The sequence below is a fragment of the Eleginops maclovinus genome, chromosome 23 (genome assembly GCF_036324505.1).
Source record: "Eleginops maclovinus isolate JMC-PN-2008 ecotype Puerto Natales chromosome 23, JC_Emac_rtc_rv5, whole genome shotgun sequence".
Classification (NCBI taxonomy): Eukaryota; Metazoa; Chordata; class Actinopteri; order Perciformes; family Eleginopidae; genus Eleginops; species Eleginops maclovinus.
Window position 1 is genome coordinate 25,013,207 of NC_086371.1, and position 27,537 is coordinate 25,040,743.

General features: G+C 43.6%; 1 protein-coding gene across 2 annotated transcripts; it reads right to left on the reverse strand.

Annotated features, from left to right (window-relative positions):
* Positions 1 to 812: 812 nt before the first annotated feature.
* Positions 813 to 21,974, reverse strand: fbxo38 (F-box protein 38). 2 transcript variants are annotated; one of them, XM_063876616.1, is made up of 21 exons: positions 21,821 to 21,974; positions 20,734 to 20,948; positions 20,220 to 20,353; positions 19,094 to 19,257; positions 17,011 to 17,176; positions 16,506 to 16,781; positions 15,347 to 15,440; positions 14,444 to 14,574; positions 14,144 to 14,314; positions 13,874 to 14,016; positions 13,043 to 13,247; positions 12,062 to 12,259; positions 11,489 to 11,644; positions 10,569 to 11,243; positions 9,245 to 9,345; positions 7,012 to 7,114; positions 6,250 to 6,416; positions 5,809 to 5,954; positions 3,573 to 3,676; positions 2,175 to 2,288; positions 813 to 2,062 (listed from the first exon to the last, which is right to left on the reverse strand). In XM_063876616.1, exons 2-21 carry the CDS (start codon positions 20,865 to 20,867, stop codon positions 1,884 to 1,886), a joined length of 3,561 nt encoding a protein of 1,186 aa, XP_063732686.1. In that variant the 5' UTR covers positions 20,868 to 20,948; positions 21,821 to 21,974; the 3' UTR covers positions 813 to 1,883. The 2 variants fall into 2 exon arrangements, with proteins under 2 accessions (XP_063732686.1, XP_063732685.1); XM_063876615.1 differs by having other exon boundaries at positions 11,483 to 11,644.
* Between the last annotated feature and the right edge of the window lie 5,563 nt (positions 21,975 to 27,537).

The window sequence follows — 27,537 nt, forward strand, 5'->3', positions numbered from 1 at the left end:
TGCTGGATGCTCACCTTACTACTTCTTTGATGGCATGCAGAGGATTGTTGACACCCTCCTGGATCCATCTTCACCTTCTTCTTAAATATAGACACATTAATTCTTCCAGCATTTCTACTACCTCTGTTGTGAATGTATTCTCTTTCTAATTTACACACGACATCTATCGCACGTCTATCTGGGAGAGGGATCCCCCCTCTGTTGCTCTCCCTGAGGTTTCTTCCATTCCCCCCCATTAACTGTAGAGTTTCTTAGCAAGTTTTTCCCTCTCCGATGTGAGGGTCCAAGCACAGAGGGTGTAGTATTCATATTCATCACAAGACAGATGACGAGACAGATGTAAAAAGTGTGATATTGGGCTATATAAATAACCTTTGATTAATTGATTGATCGTGGCCCTCGGCCCGCTCCATAATTTGTGAAGTCAGGAAGCGATAAAGCAGTAACCGCCGCTTTATTCCTCCATTTCAGTGATGTTGTGGATGGCGAGCAGAAACCAAACCCTGAAGGAGAAAGAACAGCAGGGGGTTCTCCCCACAACACCGAAGTTAGATTTACTGTCATGTGAGCATGGAGTCTTAAACACCCCTTGCTGGCCGAGCACACAGCTGACGCAGAGATAAATTAGTCTTAATAACAAACATACATTTTGTATAAAGCAATCATAATTTCCACTCCCATGTCAAGAGTATTAAAAACTATAAATAAAATAAAATAACCACCTTCCACTTAAACCGTCAACAGAGCTATTTTCCTGTCCCATATTATTATATGAAATACTATTAAGATGAAATAACAGACAACGGTTTTATTTTCCATTATTTTATTTTTCAATGTGAAATAGTCTTGTTCTTTCATTATAAACATATAAACTCCATGGAAGCATGTGGTCATCCATGATATCTGTCAACACACACACAGATCGCCACTCATTCAACCCTCACAGAGATCAGTCCCTCTGATAGTAAACATTCACTGTTGATTTATGATGACGTTTCTTTATAAACCCTCGCCCCCCTACACAACGAGTCTCTCCTAAAGGGCACTGCCGCACATAGGAAACGAAAATAAATTCGGAGAAAACATAAAAGAATAGCTTGATGGTTCAGTAGTAGAGTAAGGTAAAGGGCAACAAATTAAAGCTATGTTATCTGGTTGACCAGCCAACCAGGGAGATGTTTAGTGTTCTCGTTTTGTCGTTGGGAAAGGTCAAACTGAAACAAAGCCCAGGTTGTAGAGTTCTGCAGCTCCTCCTTTATGCTGCTTAGTCAGTGGTAACTTCAACATCTTAACATAAGAGACATTGCATTGCATGGAAGTGCTGTGATTTGTGTCCAAGTCAGGCTGGTTACGTCAGATTGGGAGTAGCACAATGTAGCTTCCTTCCAGTGGGGCTTTGTCCAGCTCCACGATGACTCAAAATCTGTCTCTTCTCCATTTACTGCTCGCTGAGGTAAAATACAGTCATATTGATCACCATCCAGAACTCCAAAACCTACATTTAAATTAATATTTTCTATAATAATTCTGTCTAAGGCCATTTGTGTCGGAGTGGTCATGTGTTGGAGAGAGGTAGGCGGGGATCAGACCAGCAGCAGAACCTTTCTCTGCATGACGGACAAGAGCATCGTCAAAAAAAAGCCTTCACCTGGGACAGATCAGAGACAGATATTCCTATCCGCCATATTGAAAGCAAATTATATATTCAAAATGTTTCTTTTATTTCAAAATGCAGGTTCTATGGCGCTCATGAATGCTTTAAGATGTTGCTCAAATAATGAGAATCAGCTTCAGCTACGTCGTGTGAACCTCACCCAGCAGACAAATGAAACCATAAAAGGAGTTTCCGTCCGGAGATGGGGCTGGGCAGTGTGTGGTGTGGTCTAGATGTAGTCATCATCCACAGGTTCTCCTGGTGTATCACAGTGATGAAGGAACAGAACTACGACTCTCTGAAAGACTCCTCTCTTGCTCTGCCTCCGCTCCGAGATCTCCTCCCCGATGGTCTCCATGCAGATGTCGGCTGACAGCTGGCCTTTGCGCCTGGGAGCGTAGATGGTAGCTTACACACAACACAGCACAGAGGAGAAGTGATTATATGTTTCTCCTCAGCAACATGGACAATGCTCATGAGTTGTTTAGGGATCAATGTGCTGAAAGGATGGATGACTCACTGCTTTCATCATCTTCAAAGTCATAGCGGGCGTAGCTGTTGGGGTCCGCTGCTCTCAGGGTCCTCAGCCAGGGGAAGTCTGTTATCATGCTGTAGGGAGCCTCGTCCACCACGCCTGAACAATAACAGCAGAAAAGTTGCTTTAAACAAGAACGTTTCAGACTCTGCAGCATGTGTCCCCTCACAGCTGATGGTTGTTCAGGTATAATCTGGTCAGTTAGGTCCTCCCATTCAACGTCAGTGTTGACTAAAACCATCCATTTTCTTTTTCCTTTATCCTAACATCTTTTTTTTTTCAGCTTGGGAGCATCGCCAAAATCAAGCCGTTTCTCTCTTCAGAAAGTCATCCATGCCTTTATTTCAACCCGCTTAGACTACTGCAATTCCCCATATACTGTGATCTGTCAGTCATCCCTGTCCCGCCTGCAATTGGTCCAGAACACAGCCAGGCTCCTCACAGGCACCTGGAAGAGGGACTATATTACCCCCATTCTGGCCTCTCTCCACTGGCTGCCAGTACGGCCAGAAGATTTGTGTATAAAGCCCTAAATGGGCAGGGCCCCTCCTATGTTGCAGACCTCCTCCTCCCATATTCTAGCTCCAGGCCCCCTCAGGTCGGCTAACCTGGGGCCCCTCAGGTCGGCTAACCTGGGGCTCCTGGTTGTCTTACCCTCCAAGCATAAACTCAGGGGCGACCGAGCCTTTTCTATTGCAGCCGCCAGACTGTGGAACAGCATCCCCCTCCCTATCAGATCGGCCCCCTCCATTGACTGTTTTAAATCCAGGTTAAAAACACACTGTTATTCTCTAGCGTTTGACTCCTCCTTATCTGGCTGATTGTGCCTGTGCCTATGTTTCTGTTGAGTCGCACATATGACCTATCTGTATCAATGTTTATGTCGTTGATTTCTTTCTTTTATTTCTTTTTCTATTTATCTTATGATAAGTCGTATCAGCTACCTGCTCTGTTCTGTACAGCACTTTGGTCAACGTGGGCTTTTTTAAAATGTGCTTTATAAATAAATGGGATTGATCAATCCTTCCATTTGGTGCATCCAGAAGATATCTAGCCCTGTACGTCATCTGTTGAATGCACAGCGCACTTCCTCTCTTATCAGAATTGAAAACATGTTATACTGAAGTTCTGGTGTAGCACAGGAGATAGTTTCTTATCTTTAACAACAAATCTTGCTAAATAACTTATTTTGAGCAATTAACAACGATCAAAACTGGGAGAATGGTACTCTCTATATTTTAAAGAGACATTTGGTGTGTTCTGTACAGTGTTCCTGAGTGTGTAACTGGCCACAACGTAGGTTTGGTGGATGTGAAAGTATGTGTCTACCTTCAGTGCTGCAGTAGAAAGGAGTGGGGGTTAATGTGGGTGTCACAGTCTTACCCTCCAGTGTGTAGATGTCCCGGCCCCAGGGGTATTTGGGATACTTCTTCACATCCTCCTCTGTTCTTGAGGCCTCTGGGAAGAACTCATACTTGATCAACTCCCTGAGAGACAAAGACACACAGATCAATCCGGTGTGTGTTCATACTTCATTTTACCTTCTTGCACAGTCGAAAGTTTTTACTGTCGATTTGGTTAGATATCTTTCAGTTTCTGCTGCAGCCAATTCCTCCATATATAGCAGTCCCCTTCCTTTACCATGACCAACACCTCTGCGGCAGTGCCAATAAAATATTAACAATAAAGACATCTTAACAAGCACCTGATGGCACAGCAGTTGTGTATTATTGCAGTAGACTGTACAAGAGTGAAGTTTAGGGTTTAGGTCGAGTTATTCAGAACTTGCTAGTGCTAAGTCTGTGTGATGTTAGCCAGTGTGTGAATAGAGCAAATCGTTCTCTAGGGCATTCTTCCAGTCTTTGGTTTTATAAAAAGGGCCTGTGACCTCTGCAGTAAGGACAGTATAAAGGACTACAATTCCCAGGGCGCCAGCCTCTAAAGAGACAGAGACGGGCAACCTGTGTAGTTTTGAACCGTTTGAGTTATCGTTAAAGTTGCATAAGCCCACACAAAGAAAGAGAGAAAGAAAAAAGGACGATTTAAGTTTTGTTTAATTTGAGTTTTACCTCTTTTGTTTGATTTGTTTCGACTATTATAAAGGTCTGTTTTCTTTGTTGAATGTGTAGGAAGGAGGGAAGCTGCCACACACACCGTCATTGATGACCTTTCTGATGCGCCCGCCACAAAACCGACCAAAGCAAACGTCTGACGATGAACAACAAGACTTGAGGACTTAATGTATGTGAGGAAACTTCTGACTGTCGTATGATTCATTTTTCAAAAGGGAAACTAAACTCCAGACCTTACTCTGCAGAGTTCATGACAAAATAACTTTTAAGTAGTCTCACGCTTAGTATTTGCTGCTGTCTCGTTGTCAGTAGTTACTATTCAGATATTTGAAACAACGACACACTGAAATGTTGCATCAATGACGTAACAGTTAAAAGAATATCCATCTGTCAAAAGGAGGAGCGGGATGAGTTGAGCCAGATCTTACTCAAGGTGTCTTTTGACACCGCCTCCAACTTAAATATACACACATTTCAGGTGGGGGTGCATCCCTAAGAATAATCTAAACATGATTTTAATATGATTTTCCAACACAAACATACCACAAGCAATCATAATGGGATCTGTCCATAACTTAAAGCTAGGTTGGGTAGTCTTCTCCAAAAACACTTTTCCAATATCTTTTATAATCCTCTTTACATCCTGACAATGTGTTCATGCTGGGACAATATAAAAAAGGTATCTGTGAGTTTCGGCAGGCCTCGAGCTGGCAGTCTACCTGCGCTCACAGGGACAGAATTGTTCCACCTGGTAAACGAGAAGCGGGGAGAGCTACACACAAATCAGTGTTTGCATAGAGAGCGCCCACACAGGCAGACGCATAACGATTAAGATAGGAAATCAAGTGCTGTGTTTGGTAAGCAGCTAATGGCAAAGTATTAAGTAGGATTTGGAAGGCTCTTCTGAGTGTGACAGTCTTGATCGTTGAGAGTCCCATTCAGCCAGAGGTTGCTTTGTTGAATATTCACAGTCTCTTCCGGTTGTCTATTCAGAATCACTTAAACTAAGTATTGTCAGTTGGTATTGAAAGTTACTTCCTGTCATGCGGGCAGGTTAGAACAGCAAACCACTAGTGCTCCAATGTCCTGTTGGCGTGTCTGGCCTGCAGAATGACTGCCTTTCAATTTTTTCATTTGATGAAAACCAATGAGAAAAGTCGTTTTTGTGTTGAAAACATTTTAGACTAACTTGTCCCCCGTCTCCAGAATGGTTGTTCATTTTAGTAAATGTAACTTTATTATAACTAATCTACAGCTCTGGAAACCACTGCAGCATTATCAGTTTCTCTGGTTTTATTATTTATAAGTTTGTCTTTGAGTTAAATGATTTTTGAATGATTTATAGTATTCTATAAACTACTGACCACATTTCTCTGTGTTGGAATTCAACAGACACTGGAATGGCTGCCATACATGTAGAGATAGAGATTTAAGAAACATGTGGAGTGGTCTCTTCATTTTTCCCGGAGCTGTAGAATAACACTTCTGAAAACCATGTTCAGATAGAAAGCAGTGGGTACTCCCCCGGTGTCAGACTCATTACTCACTGGCTGATGTTGGCTATGGTGTCCATCCAGCTGCGGATGCGGACCTTATTGCGTATATTTGGAGGGTTGCTGAACTCATGCACTATGGCGATGTGATAGGGATAGGGCCCCTGGAAGAGCTGACGCTCCAATCCCACAGAGTCGATCTAAAGAGGAGAGAGAACAGAGACTATCAACTGTAAGAAGAACCATGTCCAGGTTATGGAGAGCATGGGAGAAGCTTGCATAACACAGATGTAGTTTGCTGCATAAAACTGATCTACCAACAGAAAGCAGTACAAATATGAAAACTAATTGATAAATTAAATTAAATCCATACAGTGTATCGTTACAAAATGTTGATCTATGGGGAGGATTTCATTTCGGTGCATACGGCCGGCTGCTGAGAGTCAGCAGACTGAGGGGCTGTATGTTTCAGGGTGAACATCTAAGGTGACCTACCTGGTGCATAGGGCGCATGTAGATGATGCGGTTCCTCTCAGGAGGCATTCTCAGAATCTGATCCAGGACCTGTTCCATGTCCAGCTTCTTACACTGGGCGAAATCAAAGCGGTTCACTATGGGTGCGCTCTCCACTCGCAGCTGCTTCAACACTCGACATCTGGTGGCTGCAGGCAGAGGGAGCATACACTGAGCACTCTGTGACTGATCGCTTCCTGACTCAGCACTGAATACAACCTGCAGACATTAGGTCTCTAAACTGGACTTGAAGGAGAGTTATGAAGTTGTGTTTCTAATGTTTGCTTTTATATCAAAGGGTCTATAGCATTTGTTGCAGCGTTCTATAAACTAAACTGGCTGCCATACATGAAGAGCAAGATTTAAGAAACATGTGGAGTGGCCTCTTCATTTTTTTCAGAGCTGTATATACATACACACACACACACACACATATATATATATATATATATGTGTGTGTGTATGTATATATGTGTGTGTATGTATGTATGTACATATATATATATATATATATATATATATATAAATAACTTTACTATTCCTCATGTGCGCTTTGGACAGTTTGCGTCACGTGTGTATTTTGTGTGTATTTTCAGTAAAATAAATAAGTCGAGCTTAAATAGTAGCAACACTCCATGTCCTCTCAGAGGGCTTGGTTGAAGCTAGTAGTACAACTTTGGTCAAAGTAATGCAGAAACAAGAATAGAGAAACATCAAATGTCAGGGTTCTGGTGGACTTGTTACCGTGGATGAACATCATCTTGGGGCAGTCTTTGAGGACCAGGTCCGTGATTCCACAGTTGGTCAGAGTGATGCCCACCAGGTTCTTACTCTTAAGAGACAGAATCTGCACCAGCAAAAATATCTCAGTACACACAGAGTACACACAGGGTACACACAGGGTACACACAGGGTACACACAGGGTACACACAGGGTACACAAAGGACACACACGGAGTACACACGGAGTACACACAGGGTACACACAGGGTACGAGCATAGTACACACAGGGTACACACAGGGTACACACAGGGTACACACAGGGTACACACAGGGTACACAAAGGACACACACTAGGGCTGTCAACGAATATTCTAAATTCGAATATATATATTGAATAGTTTTTAAAAACAGACATTCGAAGGAGAAAATTAATATGCGAATGTGGAAAAACACGGCGCGGCTGTCTGCTTTGCGAGTGGGCGCGCTGCCTGAGGGGTCAGGGACAGGTTACAGGAGTCGCACTGTCTGGCACAGCGTCACTGCTGAAAGTTGACTTACGTGGAAGACGGCAGAAAGTGCAGAGCCCAACTCGACCGCAGCAGAGAAAGTGATTTTAACCCCAAGAAATCTAAAAAGCCCTCCCTGGAAATACTTTGGATGTTGGTCGGTAGACGGTAAAATTGTGGAGCCTCGAGATAAAGTAGTATGCAAGCTATGTAAGCTACAGTTAGCTTATCATTCGACCACTAGCAACATGAGGTCACATCTTGAAAATGTGCACCTTATGAGCATGGCATAATATGTGTAACTCCAGCTAAACAGCCATGTCTCGACACATATTTTGCACCGCCCGCCACAAGCTCTTTGTCTGCAGCACGACAAGAGGCCTGCACGCAGAAATCAATTTCGTTCATATGTAAGGACGTGAGACCGATCAGTGCCGTTGATGGGACAGGCTTCAGGGAGCTCTTTCAAGAACTGGAACCGAGGTACCGTACTGCGGGGGGGGTGTGTGTGTGAGAGTGAGTGAGTGAGTGAGTGAGTGAGTGAGTGAGAGAGAGGTCTGCGGTCTTGGCCATTAGTTAATTTACTTATTTGTGTGTCGGTAATATGTTGTCAAATATGTTTAAAGTTAAATAAACTACCTAAACAAGTAATTATGTCTCGTATTAGTTTGTCCTGTTATTGACGTAATGCGCAAATACAGATATTCCAATATCTGTATTTTTTTTTAGAGGGAATATTCAAACGTCATCTTTGAGCAATTTTGACAGCCCTAGTACACACAGGGTACACAGGGTACCAACAAAGTACACACAGAGTACACACAGGGTACACAGTAAACAGTCTGGATCAATGGAGCTCACAACACAACATTTAGCACAGAAGGCCAGCACAGTTCTCTGATGTGAGGCTCTCCTCTGAGCCCCACCTGCAACACTTTGGCTCCCCCCAGGGGAAAGAATCTGGATTCATCTTTCATTTTAAAAATGATTCACTTAATTATAATTGTGCTTTTAGAATGTTAACATACAGTATTTACAGTGTGTGCACACACACACAACCTGCTCTTGGGATGACAGTGAATTAATTACCCCATTTAACACGGAAAACATGGACTAGAAGCGGGGGGGGGGGGGGGGGGGGAGTCTCGGTACATAAGCCAAAGCTCTTACAACTAACACTGTATACATTTACACAAAGATGTGTTTAAAATGTGTGCTCAGCTCAAAGAAAACAACGCTGCATATCAAAATCAAGCGCTCCCTAAACTAACAGCAGCCGGACCTCAGCGGTGTCCCCACCTGACCCTTCTCCAGCGCAGAGACCCTCTCATTAACCACGTTTTGAGGGTGTGTGCTTCATGATGGTTATTAACTTTCAATACACCAAATTCTTTTGATAAAAGCTTTAAAGAGAAAGAAATCTAATCCAGCCACTTCATTTTGATTGGTTCATTTATCCTTCAAAAAGGCAATATTTGAGTTATATATTCTTTATTGTGCCATACATGTTGCAATACACAGAATATAGGAGAGTCCTTTTCTAATGCTGTGCAGCCCTTACTTTTTCATTAGCAGATTATACAACACGTACATGTGAGATTATAATCAGAAATGTGTATTCAAACGGGTTATTGAATGATACAATGTTGTCCCTTACATCAATGAATGATCATGAAAATCATTGAGATCTCAATATCAAAATAATAGTTACTGCTTAATGTAACTCTAAAATGGCTCGTGTGTGTACCTGTACGTGGTCGTCCTCGGTGACGGGGTCCGAGGTGCTGGTGGATTTGTCAGCCATTCGTTTCCTCCTCACTGCTACTCGAGGCCTGGTTCTTGAAAGATCTTAAACAAAAATATCTCCATAAACAAAACTCAGTTATAGTGTCGATTAAAATACACACTATGCCTCTATTATATTAATAGATAATAAACTGTCTCTAACTTTTGAATAACAGCTGTAGGCAACAAAGACTAAAGCATGCTTCATTGGTTTAGCACTACAGATTAAATAAAGGATCAGAACTGATGCAACAGAAGCACATGCCTTTAGAGCTTTTATGTCTTGCAGCATCAAGGCAGATCAGTACTGGCTTATGTCGCCCGAGCTGCTAGCCTCAAGAGGACATGAGGAGTGGACTACAGAGCTCTGGTGAGATATCTACACAGTTTTTATTTTCCAATGGTGATCTTCAGACCCAGCCAGCACACTGCTCACCGAAGGTTGTAGTATCACAGTTGCAGAAGAACTCAGCAACACTTGTTTGAGTCAAACCATAATCCTCTGCAGGTTCAATTCACTAAAATAGGAATTCAATAAATGACTTTCAGTAGCTGTGTGTTTATATGTATGCATTGGTATTATTCTTGTATTAGTTCATATTTCAGACCTGACTGAGTTGTCCCCTTATGGACATAAACCCTACATTAAGTGATCATGTTAAATACGGCACACCGATTGAAAAATCCGCACTGTCATTGTTAACCTCCACAGACCTTGGACATCCATTTGGATTTAACCATATGTTTATATCCATACCATGACCATGGCAATGGTAGGCATGAGCAGGCCAATAATTTAGCTTGTTCTGTAATGTGTTGAATTTTAGTTACATTTACAGCCTTTGAAAACAAATGCCCCAAGAATCTGAACATTGAAATAAAAAACACCTCCTTTACTAAACACGCCACCTAAGATTTCTTTTTAAGCTTGCTGATTTGGTTATTAAAACCAAATCAATGTAAATTAAATGGATCTTGAGTGCAGACTAGAGGTTAATGACCTTTTTGAAGTACTTTTTGTCTTGTTTTATTTTATTGTGTTGTTCCGGTTTCCATTTCTTTAATCTCTCTCATGTTTGTCTTGATCTAAACCATGATGTCCAAAGTCTGGTCGAATATAAATGTGTTATTTGTTTCTCATTTGTGTTTATATATGAAATCACTGAGTGCACACCACTTACTGGGCTCCATGAAACTACAAACCCAAGCCTTGGCACGTGAAGGAAAGCCCGATCAGCGCCCCCACCATTAAAGGGATAAATATTGAGTGTGTTCTGTGTTCTTACCTGTCTCAGATATCAGCGACACAGGGGTCATACGAGTGCAAGATCGGGTCAAAGGTCTTCTAGGAACAAAGTCCCTGTCTCCGTGTTGACCCTGCTGTGAGCCTGACCTGTCAGCAGGGGCAGATCCTGCGGGGGGAGCTGGTGTCTCTCCCTGTCCCTGCAACAGTCCTGATTTCCTGTAGGTGTTGTTGACAGCAGCACATCTGGGACCCACGCCGTCCACAGGAGCAGAGCTCTTCTCAGTCTTTGCTCCAGAGGTGCCTTCTGAGCCCTCACTTGGCCTGCCAGTTCCTGTTGCTCTCTCAGTGGTTGTGGTTGCTCGGTGGGAGGTCCCCGTCACCACCCTCCCACATCCACCGACCTGCCTGGATGTGGTGGCTCCAGGTCCAGCCCAGCCAGCAGCATCAGTGAGCTGCCTCCCTCCGGCCCTTGCAGGTGTCGCAGCACTCCCAGGGTCGGCCCCAAAGCGAGCAGCAGCCTCCGTGCCGGTTCCTTTAGCACTAGTCCTCCTGCTGTTGTCAGCAGCTGCCTTCATGTCAGCTTTGATCTGTTCACTGGTCACCTGGCAGCTCTTCTCGCAGCTGCTTTCTGCCGCCTGAGCCTTACTCAGGTCAGGCGAGTCTGCCACGGATCCGGCCACATTGTTGCTCCGCCTCAGAGGAGTCTTTCCTTTCCCTGGAACACATACATGTTCAGTTTACATACATGGGACACCCCACGCTCTTTGTTTTAACCCATTTTCTTCTGTTACCAGCCACTGTTAATGTTTTTTCTCGAAGAAGGACCATACTTTATATCCTCACATATGCCATTATACTGTAGCTGTTGTTTCTTACCCCAGTCCACACCCACAACACACTGTGACATGTAATCATTAAACACCCTGTTAGGATGACTTTGGCTCTGTGACATACTGACACCTTGTGCACAGGACGCTGGCTGCTGCAAACAGGAAGCTGGCATTAGCCTTGATACAAGACATTCCTCTTCCTCACTGTCAGAGTCTGAGATGACCGGGGGGGGCTTTGGGAAAGTTGCCCCAGCTGCTCTGTTTTGCTGTACTAAACCACTGGGACCTGGAATGGGGGAAGATAGATCAGTAAACATCCAAAATTATTAAGAAAGCTTTTTTTTTTTTTACTTGTGAGCATGGAAACATCTTTGAGCAGATGGCTGACGTAGTAAGGAAATTATTTGTACTTTTATGTGGGTAAGCCGATTTTCTCCTTTTTGCCATGCTCACAATGAGCTGATGCATTGTACAGTCTCGGAAACATAACCAGTTTGCAGTAAAACAAATGTTTTGAAACAGCATAGAGCATCTGTGCCCCCTGGCTACCCAGATAAATATTAACTGGGTTAGCCTGCAGGTCTGGCCTCCTTACATAAAATTACAACCCTGGATGCAGAAAGAACAAACGTTTCAGAAGGAGAACTCTCAAACACAACTCTTTGAATCCCTGCTTCTGTCAAAAAACAAACCAGCTGCAAACCTGCTTGCTCCTCATCGGGACGTTGTGATGATTCAGCCGGACGACTGGGCCCTGGAACTACATCCCCCTCTTTAGCTCCGACCTCGCCTTGTGCTCCTTTCAGCTCTATTTGATGCTCTGCCTCCATGTTCTCCTCCTCCAACATCACCTCTTCCTCCTCTTCTTCCTCCTCCATCCCATTTACTTCTGCTGCTGCTGCTACAGTGAAAATAAACACTTTTTACACACCAATCAGCAAAGCCTGGTACAGCACCGGACACCAAGATTGACAATAACAACCCAATACTATATGCTATCATGTACACTGTTTACTTTCGTTATTAATTGTTCCTACTACAATATACAACTGTTGAGGGATGACAGTAGATAGAATGTTGCCTTTAGGGTTGCACACCAATAAAATGTCAGAATTAAATTGCCATGAGTCACTCAGGTTGCTTTCAGACTCTGTCCCCACGGTCCTGCATTGGATTCAAAGTGTTATGGAATTTATTCCTTTAGAGGCTATAAGCTTCTGGCTCCAGGACAAACCCTTTCACTCTTTTCACATATGGAACACTTTTCTGGACTATGTTGGAGATGAGGGGGCCCAAGCCCTCCGGAGTGGTCTCTATCTTCGGTGAACATGTCTGTATATTCATTCTACTGTTGTACTGTCTTTGTAATTTTCTTTATATCATTTATTTACTTTTAAAAAAAAATTATTTGTGAAGAATGTGTTCTGTGTTTGTGAAAAGTGGTAAAAGGGGGGGACATATTGGTATCAGTGAAAATGAAATGAATACATTAACCTTTTTTTTTTTTATTGCCACGAGTCTGAATCTCTTAGCTCACTTCATCTCTGGCTAGCACTAATCCAAGAAAGCTTTCAGGTGTGATTGTAAAGTACTTTCTAGAGAATTAAGGGTTGAAAAGTAACATTTTTTAAGACTACAGAAGTCCACAATAGTATGTTGCAGTTGAACTGCAGGTGGGACCTACCATTGTGCTCCTGCTGCGGTCTCTGGTTGTTGTTGTTGTTGTTGATGATGTTGACAGGTGGAGGAGCAGGAGGTATGTTGGGCTCATTGTTGTGATGGTGATGGTTGTTGTTGTTGTCATTGTCGTTGTTAGAGTTCTGGTTGCTGACCAGCGCCGAGGACACGCCGATACCGGTCCCTGCACTCAGACCCACCCTGGCACAGCCCTGTCTCACACACATCACACAGAGCATGCATGAGCACATACAATAGTTTCAACTCAATAGTCTTAGTTGATTGTGGTAAGCATTCAGTTAATAAAAGTAATTATTGAAAAAAATGCTGTGGGCTACAACTGGCGGTACACACACACACACACACACACACACACACACACACACACACACACACACACACACACACACACACACACACACACACACACACACACACACACACACACACACACACACACACACACACACACACACACACACACACACACACACACACACACACACACACACACACACACACACACACACACACACACACACACACACACACACACACACACACACACACACACACACACACACACACACACACACACACACACACACACACACACACACACACACACACACACACACACACACACACACACACACACACACACACACACACACACACACACACACACACACACACACACACACACACACACACACACACACACACACACACACACACACACACACACACACACACACACACACACACACACACACACACACACACACACACACACACACACACACACACACACACACACACACACACACACACACACCTTGGGTGGTTCTCTAAACATCTGGTCCAGACAGATGAATTCCAGGCTGGGAAGTAACTCAATGAACTGGGAAAAGGATTCCAGTTTGATGGCATGACAGCGGACCAGAGTGAGGTCAACGAGACGACTCCACCTGGACTGATCTGAGGACAGATAGAGGCAGAAATAACAGCTACACCCAGCACTGCAACAATAAGAGACTGAAGACAGCAGCACAACACTTCTATGACAGAGCCCACATTGATTTAGACTGTGGAGCGTCAGTGTTACCTGTGATCCAGTGGTGAGGGTTATGCAGGTGAGGACAGTTGTAGATCAGCAGGTACTTGATGTTAGTGAACACCTCGTTCACTACCTTTATGCCAATATCAGTGATGATGCCTGGGTTCTCAATGACATCAGCCAGGCCATACTTCACCAGCTCCGAATGAGTCATCTTACCTACACACACAAACACACAGAGAAAGAAAAGCTAAAGCAGCTAGAGAAGGAGAGCCATGTACATGAAGCATGGAATTGCTCATTTCTTTCAGGGAAGGAAACTGATGAAAATATTTGGAAGAAACTAACATTGCAGCAGGAACTCATCCACATATCCCAGATGAAGTGTCTCGAACTGAGGAAACTCTAGTTCAGCCATTTTCAGAGCTGAGAAGACACCATCTTTGGTCAGAGAAGGCTGGATACGCAGCTCATGAAGCCTGTAAGATAGACAGAGATCATTAGGAACCTTTAGTGCTCTGAGGTTAAAGACATGTCCAATAACGGGTTTTCTTTCAGTTCGATGTTAGAAATGTATAGTACGGTATCAAGCACAGATGCTAACTCGGTTGGGTAATTTGCACAATTATAGGTTGTATTAATCAGGATTATAGCCTATGTGGACAATAGTTAAATAATGGCTTGGCTGATTTGGACAATTTTGGAGTGGTTTTGGGGGTTATAGAGGACACAGAGTCGACTGATTTCGTGTCAGTTTTAACAAGAAAGAGTCTATATGTGTACTCTCTGGACTGATTTTGATGAATTTTGGGTCAATTTGGAAGAATTATTTAAATGTTTTAAATCATCCACAGTAGAGTTAATAATGTTTATCTTGTGCTCTCTATATCTAATAGCTGCAAGACTTCTCATGGTACGGAAAGTTAGCCCACAGAGTACAAATAGTGACATTTTCTGTTTAAAACTGCCCTTTTTTATCCTGGAAATTTCAGAAATGGATATCTATTCATTGGCTATAATGCTTATTAATGCAACTAATGCTGATTGTGCAAATTCCCCAACATATGCAAGTGAGCATCCGGCAGTTTCTATGTGCTGGGGAGCCCAACTATACATTTCTAACATGATCAAACTTAGGGGTACTCCACATTTCCAGGTCCACACTGCTGGCAACTAGACCATAAAGTAGAAACCCTGTGGTTTTCTGTGGAAACATTAGCTGTACATGCAGTTAGTCGAAGGTTTGAGCACCTGCGAGCAGCAGTGATGATGAGGTAACCCAGGTCCACTTCCAGGGCGTTCTTACATGCTCCAAACACAATGGTGTGGAGGTTCCGAAATCCTCCTGGAGAGACACAGAATAAGAGGATCCAAATCATCTGCCATGACCAAAGGAAAGTGGCAGAAATATAACAACAAAAGAGCAATATTAAAAACATGGGAATAAAATGGGGCATACCTTATATTATATAAACTCTAAATAGTCCTAGGTTATAAATCCCACCAAAATAATGTAATTAATTATATTATATACACAAAACAAATACAAACCCCAATTCCAATGAAGTTGGGACGTTGTGTAAAATGTAAATAAAAACAGGATGAAATGATTTTCAAATCCTTTTGGCCTTATATTCAATTGAATACACTGCAAAGACATGATATGTGATGTTCAAACTGATAAACTTTATGTTTTTTTGCAAATATTCACTCATTTTGAATGTGATGCCTGCAACACGCTCCAAAAAAGCTGGGACAGGGAGGACAAAGGACTGGGAAAGTTGAGGAATGCTCAAAAATGCCTGTTTGGAACAGGTTCTTTGGAACAAGCATCCCCGAAAGGCTCAGTCACTCACAAGCAAGGATGAGGCGGGGTTCACCACTTTGTGAACCACTGCGTGAGCAAACAGTTTAACAACATTTCTCAACCTACAATTGCAAGGAATTTAGAGATTTCACAATCTGCATGTGTAACAAGAGCGTGTCTTCGTAGTAAAAGAGGGGGGGTACTACACTGGCCTGCCTGCTTGAAAATGAGGGGCGCATTATGAAGTGCAAAATACGACAATGTAGACCCCGGACTGTTGAGCAGCTGAAGTCGTACATCAAACAAGAATGGGAAAGAATTCCACCTACAAACTATGGAATGTTTTGCAGGTAACACACACAAAATGAATGAATATTTGCATAAAAAACATAAAGTTTCTCAGTTTGAACATTACACATCTTGTCTTTGAAGTGGATTCAATTGAATATAGGTTGAAACAGATTTGAAAATGATTGTATTGTTTTATACAATGTCCCAACTCCATTGGAATTGTACAATCATAAAACCTAATATGACAACCATAAATATTTACAACACTTTCTAACCATAATTACATTTTACAGACAAACTCGCCCTCCTCACCTGACCTCCAGCTGTCCTCCACTACATGTTGGATCAGCCCCCCCAGGAAGGGAACCCTCACCAGCTCCAGCTGCTCAAGGTTCCGAGCTGACGCTAAACCCGTTACCAGGGGGACGTATTTGAGGGAGTTGGTTGGCCCTGCACAGTTGCGCATGACAAAGGTTCTCAGGCTCACACACAGGAAGTCCTTAAAAGGCTGAGGTTTGGTGAGGCGGACCCACTTCAGGTAAAGATGGCGCAGCATGGACACGCAGGGGATCTCTGGGACATTCACACCTACAACAAACATGTGAAGGACATGAACTACAGCGCAGCTTAACTAAGGTGACACAACAAAGCCTCCAAGGGACTTGTGAGCCAAAAGGAAAACCTTGCAGGCCCAGTTATTCGTCACAAGCCCCTGCACTGACGACAAGAAAGAGATTTACATATTTTCTGATTAATTAATTGTATTTCAGCTGCAATCTGTAGGCAGTAGCAGGAGTTTTATTGTGGCTCTTCTTACCCACGAGATGTAGGGTCTGGATCTTTGCAGTCAATGGGATGGTCAGCTTGTTCTCAGCAGGAATGGGAAAGGCCCCGTTACGGTTGCGGAACTTCCCCAGTATATGAACCTGGGGCATGTAGTTCCATATGGCTTCCACCAGCTCCAGGTGGGACGTCTCCACGCCCTGAAGTTCAGGAAAATCTGGTTATTTGACAACACCCATCAAAATTCAAGGTCCACTTTCTTGCTGTTTCTCTTCATCTCATCTTGCAGTATGCTTAGTTCTAATGGAGACAGCTTAATTCCCACCCTATTTGATAGGGAAGACACAGATATAAAAGTTTGCTTGTTGAACATTTTTCTAATCCTAATTTTGAATCCTACAAATATATTCAGATTTCTAACAGCGCAGCGACTCCATCAAGGTGTCAAAGGAAAAAAAAGGAGTATGTGACATTAGCTTCCTAATGTAACAATTAACTGGTGTCATTTGTTCCCGAAGCTCTTGCGTTATCACAGGGACGCAGCACGTCCAAACACTGGCAGACATAATAATTATAACTTTATTTGTGTAGGACATTTTAAGAACAGACTTGGGAAGGAGCCTGAAGTTCATCCGGACCAAAACCTCACATCGCACAAACTTTCTACCCGACTGCAGCTTGCCTCATCAATAACATCGGGCCCCTCCCTGACCCTGCCTCTTAGTTCAGTCTTTCGGGTACTTGGCTTGGAAACCAGAGGGTCCCTCAACAGACTAACAACACTGCTCAAGAAGGTTGGAGACCTCACCCTGGTCATTGACGGCTGTATCACCTCGCCAACATCTGAAGTGCGGAACCTGGGCGTCATTCTGGACTCCACACTCTCATTCAGTTCCCACATCAAGAGCATCACCAAATCTGCCTTTTTCCACCTCCGTAACATTTCAAGACTCCGGCCGTCACTTACCGACTCAGTAACCGAAACTCTCATTCACGCCTTCATCAACTCCCATCTGGACTACTGCAATGGTGTCCTGTCTGGGCTGCCCAACAAGGCCCTAGACAGACTGCAGTGTCCAGAACTCAGCTGCCAGGGTGTTAACGCACACCAAGCCCTGGCAGCACACCACCCCCATCCTCAAGAAACTCCATTGGCTGCCAATCAAACAAAGGATCTGCTACAAAATCCTCCTCCTCACCTACAAATCACTTCACTCATTGGCACCCCAGTACATCACTGACCTCCTCCAGCCGTACTCCCAGTCACGGTCCCTGCGCTCCACCAGCAAGGACTTACTCTCCACTCCTCGCACCAGACTCAGAACCTTTGGCGATAGGGCTTTCTGTGTACTTGCCCCTACCCTCTGGAACACTCTGCCCCCTCATATCCATTCTGCCACGTCTCTTACACAGTTCCAAAAGCACCTCAAAACACACCTCTTCTCTCTTGCCTATCCTCCCTAACCCCCCACCCCTCCCTCTACCTCCCTCCTCCCACTTTGTGAAGCGACCTTGTATTATGAAAGGCGCTATATAAATCCAAGACATTATTATTATTATTATTAACTACAGACTGCTGCCAGGGAAGGTGCCGGCAACCCCATACTGCTCCCTGAGCGTGTTAAAGGGCCTTTTCACTGCTGATACTAGAGCTGCATGCATGTACAAAAAAGATGACTTTTAGTAGGCATTAACATTGCACATTCGTTGATAAATACGGTACAGCTCTTCACTTAAAAATAATATAAACCAATGCATAAATATATATATAAGGCCAGAGAGAGGTGGAATGGGTCAAACTGAGGATAAAATCTTACTGAGTTTTAACTCAGATTTTTGAAAATGGGGCCCCTGTACAGTATAGTTTAATAGCCCTGCTGACCTTTTCTAGAGACTCAAAAACATCACAAGCCTTGGTTATGCGTTTCTTCGTTATGGCACAGAAAGCTACAGTTACGCAGTCTTGTAATAAAACCAAGACTCCAGTAGGTCATTTCACTTGATAAACATCTTCCAGTAGAGAGGAGGAACCTGTCAGTAGAAACAGGTGGTACAGTTGGTGGGTAGATTGAAACCTGATGCAAGTTAGCCATGCTGCAGAAGAAAAATATACTGACCAGCAGATTGGGACAGGCTTGTAGTGACTCAAGGACTCCAGGTATACTGAAAGCCTCATAGCCTCGGACTCGTCTCCTCTCCAGGTATCGAGGGTGGAGGCCATACAGCTGCTCCAGATCTGGCATCTTCTTCAAAAGGAGCAGGAAGCTGCCATCTGTAAAGCCTGACCCAGTAAAGCAATACATTCAGACCATTTTCTCAATATACATTTAAACAAAACTAAGGTTGTTCATGAATAAAACACACTCACCAGTACAACATGTTGTTTCAATTAATGTATCATATCTGAACTACAAAGTGGAAAAAACCTGTTTATTGGAAACCTTTTTCATGATCTCCAATTAATTTTTATTACGAACACATTAAAATTAAAAGAGACAGATTTAATATCTGTCCGCAGGAACAGCTTCCTCCTTTTACATTTTTAAGAACGCCTTTTATCTTTTTTTGCAAATGAGTTCTTATTTCATTAAATGTATCTGGGTCTACAACAAATGATACAAATGTGTACAGAGGTGTCAGGTGGGGGGGGTGTGTGTGTGTGTGTGTGTATAAAGGGGGCAGAGCTGGCTGCTGTCAGACGATCCAGCTGTACCGGCGTCATCACAAACGGACATCGCTTCACGTGACGCTCGAGGAAAGGACATCCCATTGCTCCTAAAGCTCATTTCCTTGCTTGCTCTCTCTTCGCGTGGTTTCCTTGCTTCCTCTCTCTTCGCGTGGTTTCCTTGCTTCCTCTCTCTTCGCGTGGTTTCCTTGCTTCCTCTCCATGCATCCCTGGTGGGAGGGACTAATGCGCGAGCAAAAGACGCAAGTGAGGGACGCAGTGATGCAAGTAAAGTCATCATCTGACCCTATACTCCGGCATGACTATTATACTCTTCTGCCTCTGGAAGCAGAGGACCCTGTGACATCGCCTCATCTTCTGTTTTCCGTTCTGGTTCCATAATGGTGGAATAATTCCCCCCGCTGAAGTCAAGACAGTAGAGTCACTAACCATGTTTCCCCTTTTCAGCCACACCTCTACATCACATGACAGAAATGACTAATGATGAAATATATCTCTAGGCAGTTTTGTTGCAGCACTGGTTATGTTGGGGAGGGAAGCAGTGGTTGTGCTCTCACCTGAAGGCATGTACTCCCACCAGCGGCCGGCACACAGATCCACCACCTTGACCACTCGCAGGTACAGAGTCACAGCTTCTCGAAGCTTTCTGGACAGGCACTCCATACACATGATGTCCTTCATAGGAAGGTACCTACGAAACCAAACAATTTGTAACTCATTTCAGTCAACTACATTCGAAAAACAACTGCACATTACATTTTATTTACAAAATGTAAAACAAGATGGGGGTTTAAAACACAATATTCTTTAAAAAAGTATTTTGAAGGGACTTGTTTTACATGAAATATCATACTTTACAATAAAATACTAATCTTCATTCCTTGAATATGTCGTTATTTAAAAAGCCTTCCTAATAATCATTTTTTAAGACCAATAATAAACACAGATGATATTTGACTGGATTTTCTCCCATTGGTCTCAGACATTGAAATCTTCCCAGACATGTTGACCACTGAAACGCTGTTCTCTCCTGCTCATTATTTAAAACCACTCCCCCACATTGCAGTGTACCTGAATATATGACAGAGGACTTCATGGGACAGCTCATTGATGTAGTCTTTGGGCTCACTAGGTCTTAGGAGCACTTCCCCTCCGCTGCTGCCCACCACAGGCTGCAGTTTAGAAGCCTTCTTCCTCGGCCCCATCACTTGTGCGACACTGCCCAGGCTTGAAGACAGACACACACTTCTTCCCTCCTGCAGGGGCACTACTTCTTAGGCGTGAACCTTAGTTTTGGGCAAACATCACAAACAAAGATAAGTAAATGGGATCAAGGGGAAAGGATACAGAGGAGTGCTTGTCATTTGCATTACTTCAGGTCTCATTTGCTGGAAATTGAGACATTTGATCGATAAACCTGTGGGTTAGATAGGTTACATGTCAAAATGAGATATTTAGACTATTATTTCAACATTCAAGTTACTAGACCATGTTTTATAAAAGGTACTCATCATAACCTGGATTAATACATTATTCATTTGCTAACCGAATAATAACAATAAATGTTGAGGCAAATATTGAATCCATTAGAACAGACTTTGCAGTAATATGCACTTGTTAACTGGCTCGACTGGTCAGAGTGCACATCATGCATGCATTATTGTCATACAGTTGGAGGTAGAAACATGCAGAAGTTTCAGGTGGGAGGACATCCAACCCCTATAGTGCTGAGTACACCGTGTGGAGCAGCTTCACATAGACAGCAGGACATGGTGACTTGGTGTTGTGCTTTTAGCTAAAACCCCTCTGTAATGTCCAGGCACACCTTGCTTCAGGACTCATGTGTGTAGAGAGGAGAACCACTCTCTGATGACAAGGCACTGTATAAAATCTGAAACAAGCTTTGAGCAAACCACCCAAACATGACCAACGACAAACATATGCTGACCGTTGAACGGTTAGTGGCAGTGTGAACTCTTTAAACTGAAGACCTGCCTCAGCGAAATGACGCAATAAAGTTCAACATAGTCTTTGTCAAAGCTAGCTTACTAGTTAGCACCTCTGCGGCTAACATTGAACACAGACAAAAAATAAACATAAAAGTAAACAATACAGGAAGTGAATGGCTGCCCTGCACCGCTTTCACGCGGAGACCTACCGCATTGTTCAGTCAAAGCCCCTGATCTGGCGCTTCCTTTGAGTACAGCAGCTAAAAAGCTGTGCTCCTCCTCTTCTTCTTCTTTTTCTGCTTGTTCTGCTGATATACTTCTTCTCCTTCTCCTTCTTCTTTTTCTTCTTCTGCTGTGCTGCTTCTTCTTCTGTAGTTTAAATCGGGTGGCACCCAGCGTCAAGGCAGACCACCGCCACCTACTGGGTTGGAGCGTAGAACAGCACAATCTCATTGAATCTTCTTCTTCTTCTTCTTATATATTTGATTGGCGGTTGGCAAACAACTTTTTAGCAGCATTACCGCCATCTACCGTATTGGAGTGTGAGTCTGGGCGAAAATGCTCTAATCTAGAAAATAAATAAATGAATAAAATAAAATAAAATAAAAAAAATAAATAAAAGGAGGTATTATATCCTTTTAATCAGTCCTGTGGCTTCTAGATATTGGAAAAGGTACTTAAAGCACATCTGACTTGAGCTCTTCTGCAGAATTGTTTTCCTGCTTAACTGCACACTTTCAGAATCTAGTCCAAGGATGAGTTGCTGCCTCTCCTGGTCAAACCTAACACAATGCTCTAATACATGCTCCACGGTCTCAGTAGCACCACATACACTACACTTTCCGTCTGCATGCTTTTAAAAAACAAATAGCGTACTGTTCAGACCAGAATGCCCAAACCTCATCCTTGATATAATGTCCTCCTCTTTGGTGGATCTTGCTGTTGGTCTAGCATGACCAACCACCCCTTGGATGGCAAAGTACATTCTCCCAGTAGCTGCACCACTCCACTCACTCTGCCAGATCTCCCTGGACTTTGCCTTAACAAGTGTTTTTATCTCTGACTTGCTGTGGGCTATTTCTAAGGTGACCTCAGGGATCACACATGCTTTCTTAGCGTACGTATCCGCCAACTCATTCCCTCTTATCCCAAAGTGTGCTGGTACCCATAGGAAGCTGATATCAGTGCCTGTACTTATAATTCCATTCACCACCTGTGCAATTTCTAAAACAATGTCCTGTCTGGACTCCGACATGTTACTCTCAATACTCATTAAGGCAGCAGCAGAATCTGAGGCAATTAGCACTCCACTCCTTGGTCTATTCCCCTCTATCCAGGTCAGAGCAGTGAGGATGGCAACTAGTTCTGCGGTGTATACTGCAAGATCATTGTTTATCCTTTCGTTTTTGCACACCTTAATCTCTGGTATTACAAATGCCACACCCACTTTCCCGTCAGTTGATTTTGAAGCGTCTGTAAAAAACACCAGTTTATTCTTGTACTGAGCTCTGATATGGCACTCAACCATTTCTTTGCTGAACTCCTCCTGCTTCTTCAACTCTAGAAGCATTAAATCTATTACAGGTTCCTTTAACAGCCATGGTGGTACAACTGTATATGTGATAGCTGGACACAGAGTAAGTTCCTGTAGGCCCAGAGCCTCTGCCTTTTGAGGAACCACCCACCCAAAGCTTCTACCTGGTTTATCTTTCTCCTGGCAGTGAGTTAACACAGGTAGACTGATGTGACCTTCCCTTTGCCCTCTGAGGTTAGCCCAATAGACTAAGGCCAGCTGATCTCTCCTTATATGCAGTGGCATTTCCCCCATCTCTACCTGTATAGCATTAACAGGAGTCGACTTCATTGCTCCACAACATAGTCTTAGGGCTTTGTACTGAATAACATCCAGTTTTGCCAGGAGCGTCTTAGATGCAGATCTGTAAGCCACACATCCATAGTCAAATACAGCCCTAATAATGCTGATGTATATCGTTCTCAAGGCTGACCTGTTGGCTCCCCAGTCCACCCCTTTCAGACAGCGCATGACATTCAGTACCTTTTTACATTTCTCAATCATTTTTTGCACGTGCACAGACCAGGTTAATCTCTTATCTAACCACAGGCCTAGATATTTAAAAAAGTTTACTCTCTCTAGCTCAGCGCCTGATAACTTCAGCTTCAAACCCGTGGGAATGTTCCTTCTGGTAAAAAACAAGGTTTTAGTTTTATCAATAGATATTCTAAATCCCCATTCTAGGGCCCACGCTTGGACATGGTCTACTGCCTGCTGCATTTTACGCACAATGAAATCCACATTTCTCCCCCTTATCCACATTGCACCATCATCTGCAAACAGAGCAACATGGACAGATTCCTGCACCTCTTTAAAGACATCATTAATCATGATCAGGAACAATATCGGGCTGATAATGCTTCCTTGCGGAGTGCCGTTTTCCACTGTATATTCACTGCTGAGCTCTTCATTAATTTTGACCGTGATTCTCCTGCCTGATAGGAAATCCTTGACCCACTGAAATATTCTACCCTTGATACCCATCTGCCTGAGTTTAATTAGGAGTCCCTCTCTCCAGACCATATCATAAGCCTTCTCAATATCAAAGAATACTGTCAGTACTGTCTCCTTGTTAACTTGAGCTTTCCTAATTGAGTCTTCTAAGGCCACTACTGGGTCCATGGTGCCCCTTCTCTGCCTAAATCCACTCTGGTAGCTGTGCAACATATTTCTCTTTTCCAACCAGTAAACCAACCTGTCATTCACCATTCTTTCCATTACTTTACCCAACTGTGAGGTCAGCGCTATAGGTCTATAGTTTGATGGCATCTTTGCATCTTTCCCAGGCTTCCTAATAGGGATTATAACAGACAGCTTCCATTCAGCTGGAATAACTCCCTCCACCCACACCTTATTGATTAAACCCAAAACCACCTCTTTCCCCTTATCAGTCAACTTCTCCAACATAATGTAGCAGATCTCATCCCTTCCTGGGGTGGACCTACCCACTTTCTTTAACGCCCTATTCAGTTCACTCAGTCTAAAGGGCGTATTTAGCGCATCCTCCTCCCCCATCTCTTCCTCTAACATATGCCTGTAGCGATCTATTGTGATTTCTCTTCCTCTTGCCTCAATGGGAGTAAGATTCCCTGAACTGTGTACCTGTACCAGTGATTTAGCAATGGCCTCTGCCTTATCCTTACTGCCTACAATAACTCTGTCCTCTACCATCATTATTGGATATTCCAGCTCTCTCCTAATGCCTCTCATTTTTTTAATCATTCCCCATACATTCCCTATTGGGGTAGTTCTGTCCAAAGTTTCACAAAATGCTTTCCAGTACTCTCTCTTAGATTTTTTAACTGTATACCTCACTACCGCTTGACAGTGCTTGTACTTTATCAAAGTCTCAAAGTTCAAAGTTTTCTTTAAAATTCTAAAGGCTTTGTTGCGCTCCTTGATAGCCTTCCTGCACTCTTTGGACCACCAAGGCACTATCTTTCTTACCTTACCTGGCCCATTTTTAGGGATAGCACTCTCGGCTGCCCTGATTACACCATTGGTGACTGTCCTACACATGCTCTCAACACAACCCCCAGCTGTAATATTCATTAAGTTGCGCTCACTAGACTCTGAGAAGGTTTCCCAGTCTGCTTCCCTTAACTTCCATTTCCCTTTCCTCACCACCTGTTCTCGTATTACTTCTACCTCAAGCACAACTACTACTGGAAAGTGATCACTACCCACTGTGCTGTCCAGTACCTCCCAGTTGCACCTGACTGCTAAAGTTTGAGAGACTATTGTGAGGTCAATAGCAGAGCCAGTTCCCTTTGCTACGTCTATTCGTGTGTGCGAGCCATCATTTAAACATACAAGCCCCACCTCGTCCAGAAACTCTTCCACAATGCCACCATTTGCATCATTTTTATCCCCCCACAGTGTGCTGTGAGCATTGAAATCCCCACACCATATTACCTTGTCACCCAGCCCCTCCCAGATCGCCACTAATTGCTCCATCTGAATTTGCTTACATGGGTTGTAGTAGTTTACAATGCTCACACTGCCCTCTTTAGTCCATACTTCTACACATAAAACCTCCAACTCCACACTTTTCCTCAGTTCCCTGAACTGAACTCCATTTTTTACAAAGGTGACACCCCCCCCACCACCACAACTCCCCACCCTGTCTCTCCTAATGCTTGTGAACCCTTTAATTACAAAGTCTAGATGACTCTTTAGCCAGGACTCCTGAACACAAATAACATCTGGCACCTTGCTTAGCTCTTGGATAAAACCTTTAAACTCTTGCCCATTCGCAATAAGACTTCTGGCGTTCCATTGCAAAACCACTAAATCGGTTTTAATACTGGCGGAGAAGGAGTTAACTCTAGGGACTCGCTCAGATACAGGGCGTGGTTTATCTTATCCTGAGTCACCTCAAGACTCAGGAACTTACTTGCAGCTTTGACTATTACCCTTATTTTCTCATTCTTGGATTTTAGCCCCTCAGTACAATTGATCACGTACGCTATGAAAAGCACAAGCTGCTCCGAACTAAGGCTCGCATCACCCTGTTTTCGCACCGCTTCAAACTTTTCACGCTGCCCTTTATCTCTGTATACCTCTTTCACAGCATCAGCGTAGGAAAGATTTGTTGTGGCTCTGACCTGCTGCACATTCGCAGCCCTTTTCCTCACTGGACAGCCACCATAGGCGGCTGAGTGATCCCCCCCACAGTTACAGCATTTCCTTACTACCCCCTCACCACACTGACCGTAATCGTGGTTACCCCCACACTTTCCGCATCTCTGCCTCCCGCTGCAGTTAGCCGCTATGTGACCATATCTTTGGCACTTAAAGCACCTCATCGGAGGAGGTATGAATTCCCGCACTTTGAAGCTCATATAACCAATCATCACTTTCTCAGGAATGCGTAGTTCTTTAAACCCCAGCAACAGAGAAGTACTCTCAACCTTTTCCCCATTTCGCTTAGCCAGCAGTCTTTTAATAGTCAACACTGTTCCTCCTTTAATATTCTTTTTGATTTCCTCCAAGTTTTCACTCAGCGCCACTCCTGTAATCACTCCTCTGGCTCCACGCTCTCCAAACTTCCTCACCTCTGCTATTTCCTTTTGACACACCACCTGGGCTTTCATAACTTTATCCCTCTGAGCTGCATCTTTGCATGTAACTAGTAGGGACCCATCAAACATCACACTCGCCTGTACAATTTCTCCCCAAGACTTCTTCAAACCCGCTGTTAAGCGGACCAAGCCAACCTCCCTAATGTTGTGGCCCTCCTTGAATTTCACAATCAACTTCAAATCAGTTGCAGGATCCTGTACGCTTCTCCTTCTAACGTCCCTGCTCTTTCCACATTCTTCTTCCTCATCACGGTCTTTCCTCTTATTTTCCTCTCTACTTCCCGCTACACCACCCCACTGAGTGCTAGGTCTACCTCCATTACCTCTACCCCTACCTCCACTACCTACTCCACGTAAGTCTTCGCTAATCATGAATACTTCCGAGGACAGAAAGTCCTCTTCCATATCATCCTCCATGCCCTACCACTAGACTTGCCCAGACTCAGTCACAATCGGTTTATGCCAACACGCCAAAATTCCCTCGTGTCCAACTCACCGCCACCCCTAAACTGTGCTGTCGAACCAGATCCAAAAAAAAAACAATCTCATTGAATTCAATCTTCAATTGCTTTTAAACCCTCATCGATGGGCGGTCTGTTTCAACCAGAGGGAGATCATCATAAGATAACTCCAAAATGTGCATAAAACAATAACCAGAAGGCACCAACACAACCAATTATTCTTTGTTTTTAGAGGCGGCTGGTCAAGACGTTGCATTACTGCCTACTACAGGATAAATAATAAAACTACCTTTTCCCCAAAAACTATT

Bases quoted from the DNA above. Each gene is read 5' to 3' on its own strand.
- fbxo38 (XM_063876615.1), bottom strand. From the start codon at position 20,867: ATGGGGCCGAGGAAGAAGGCTTCTAAACTGCAGCCTGTGGTGGGCAGC. The intron at 16,782-17,010 runs GTAAGAAGAGCC...TGTTTGTTGTAG, and splicing joins CCAGACCCTACATCTCGTGG to GTGTGAATGTCCCAGAGATC. The intron at 7,115-9,244 runs GTACACACACGA...TTGCTGGTGCAG, and splicing joins CCGAGGACGACCACGTACAG to ATTCTGTCTCTTAAGAGTAA.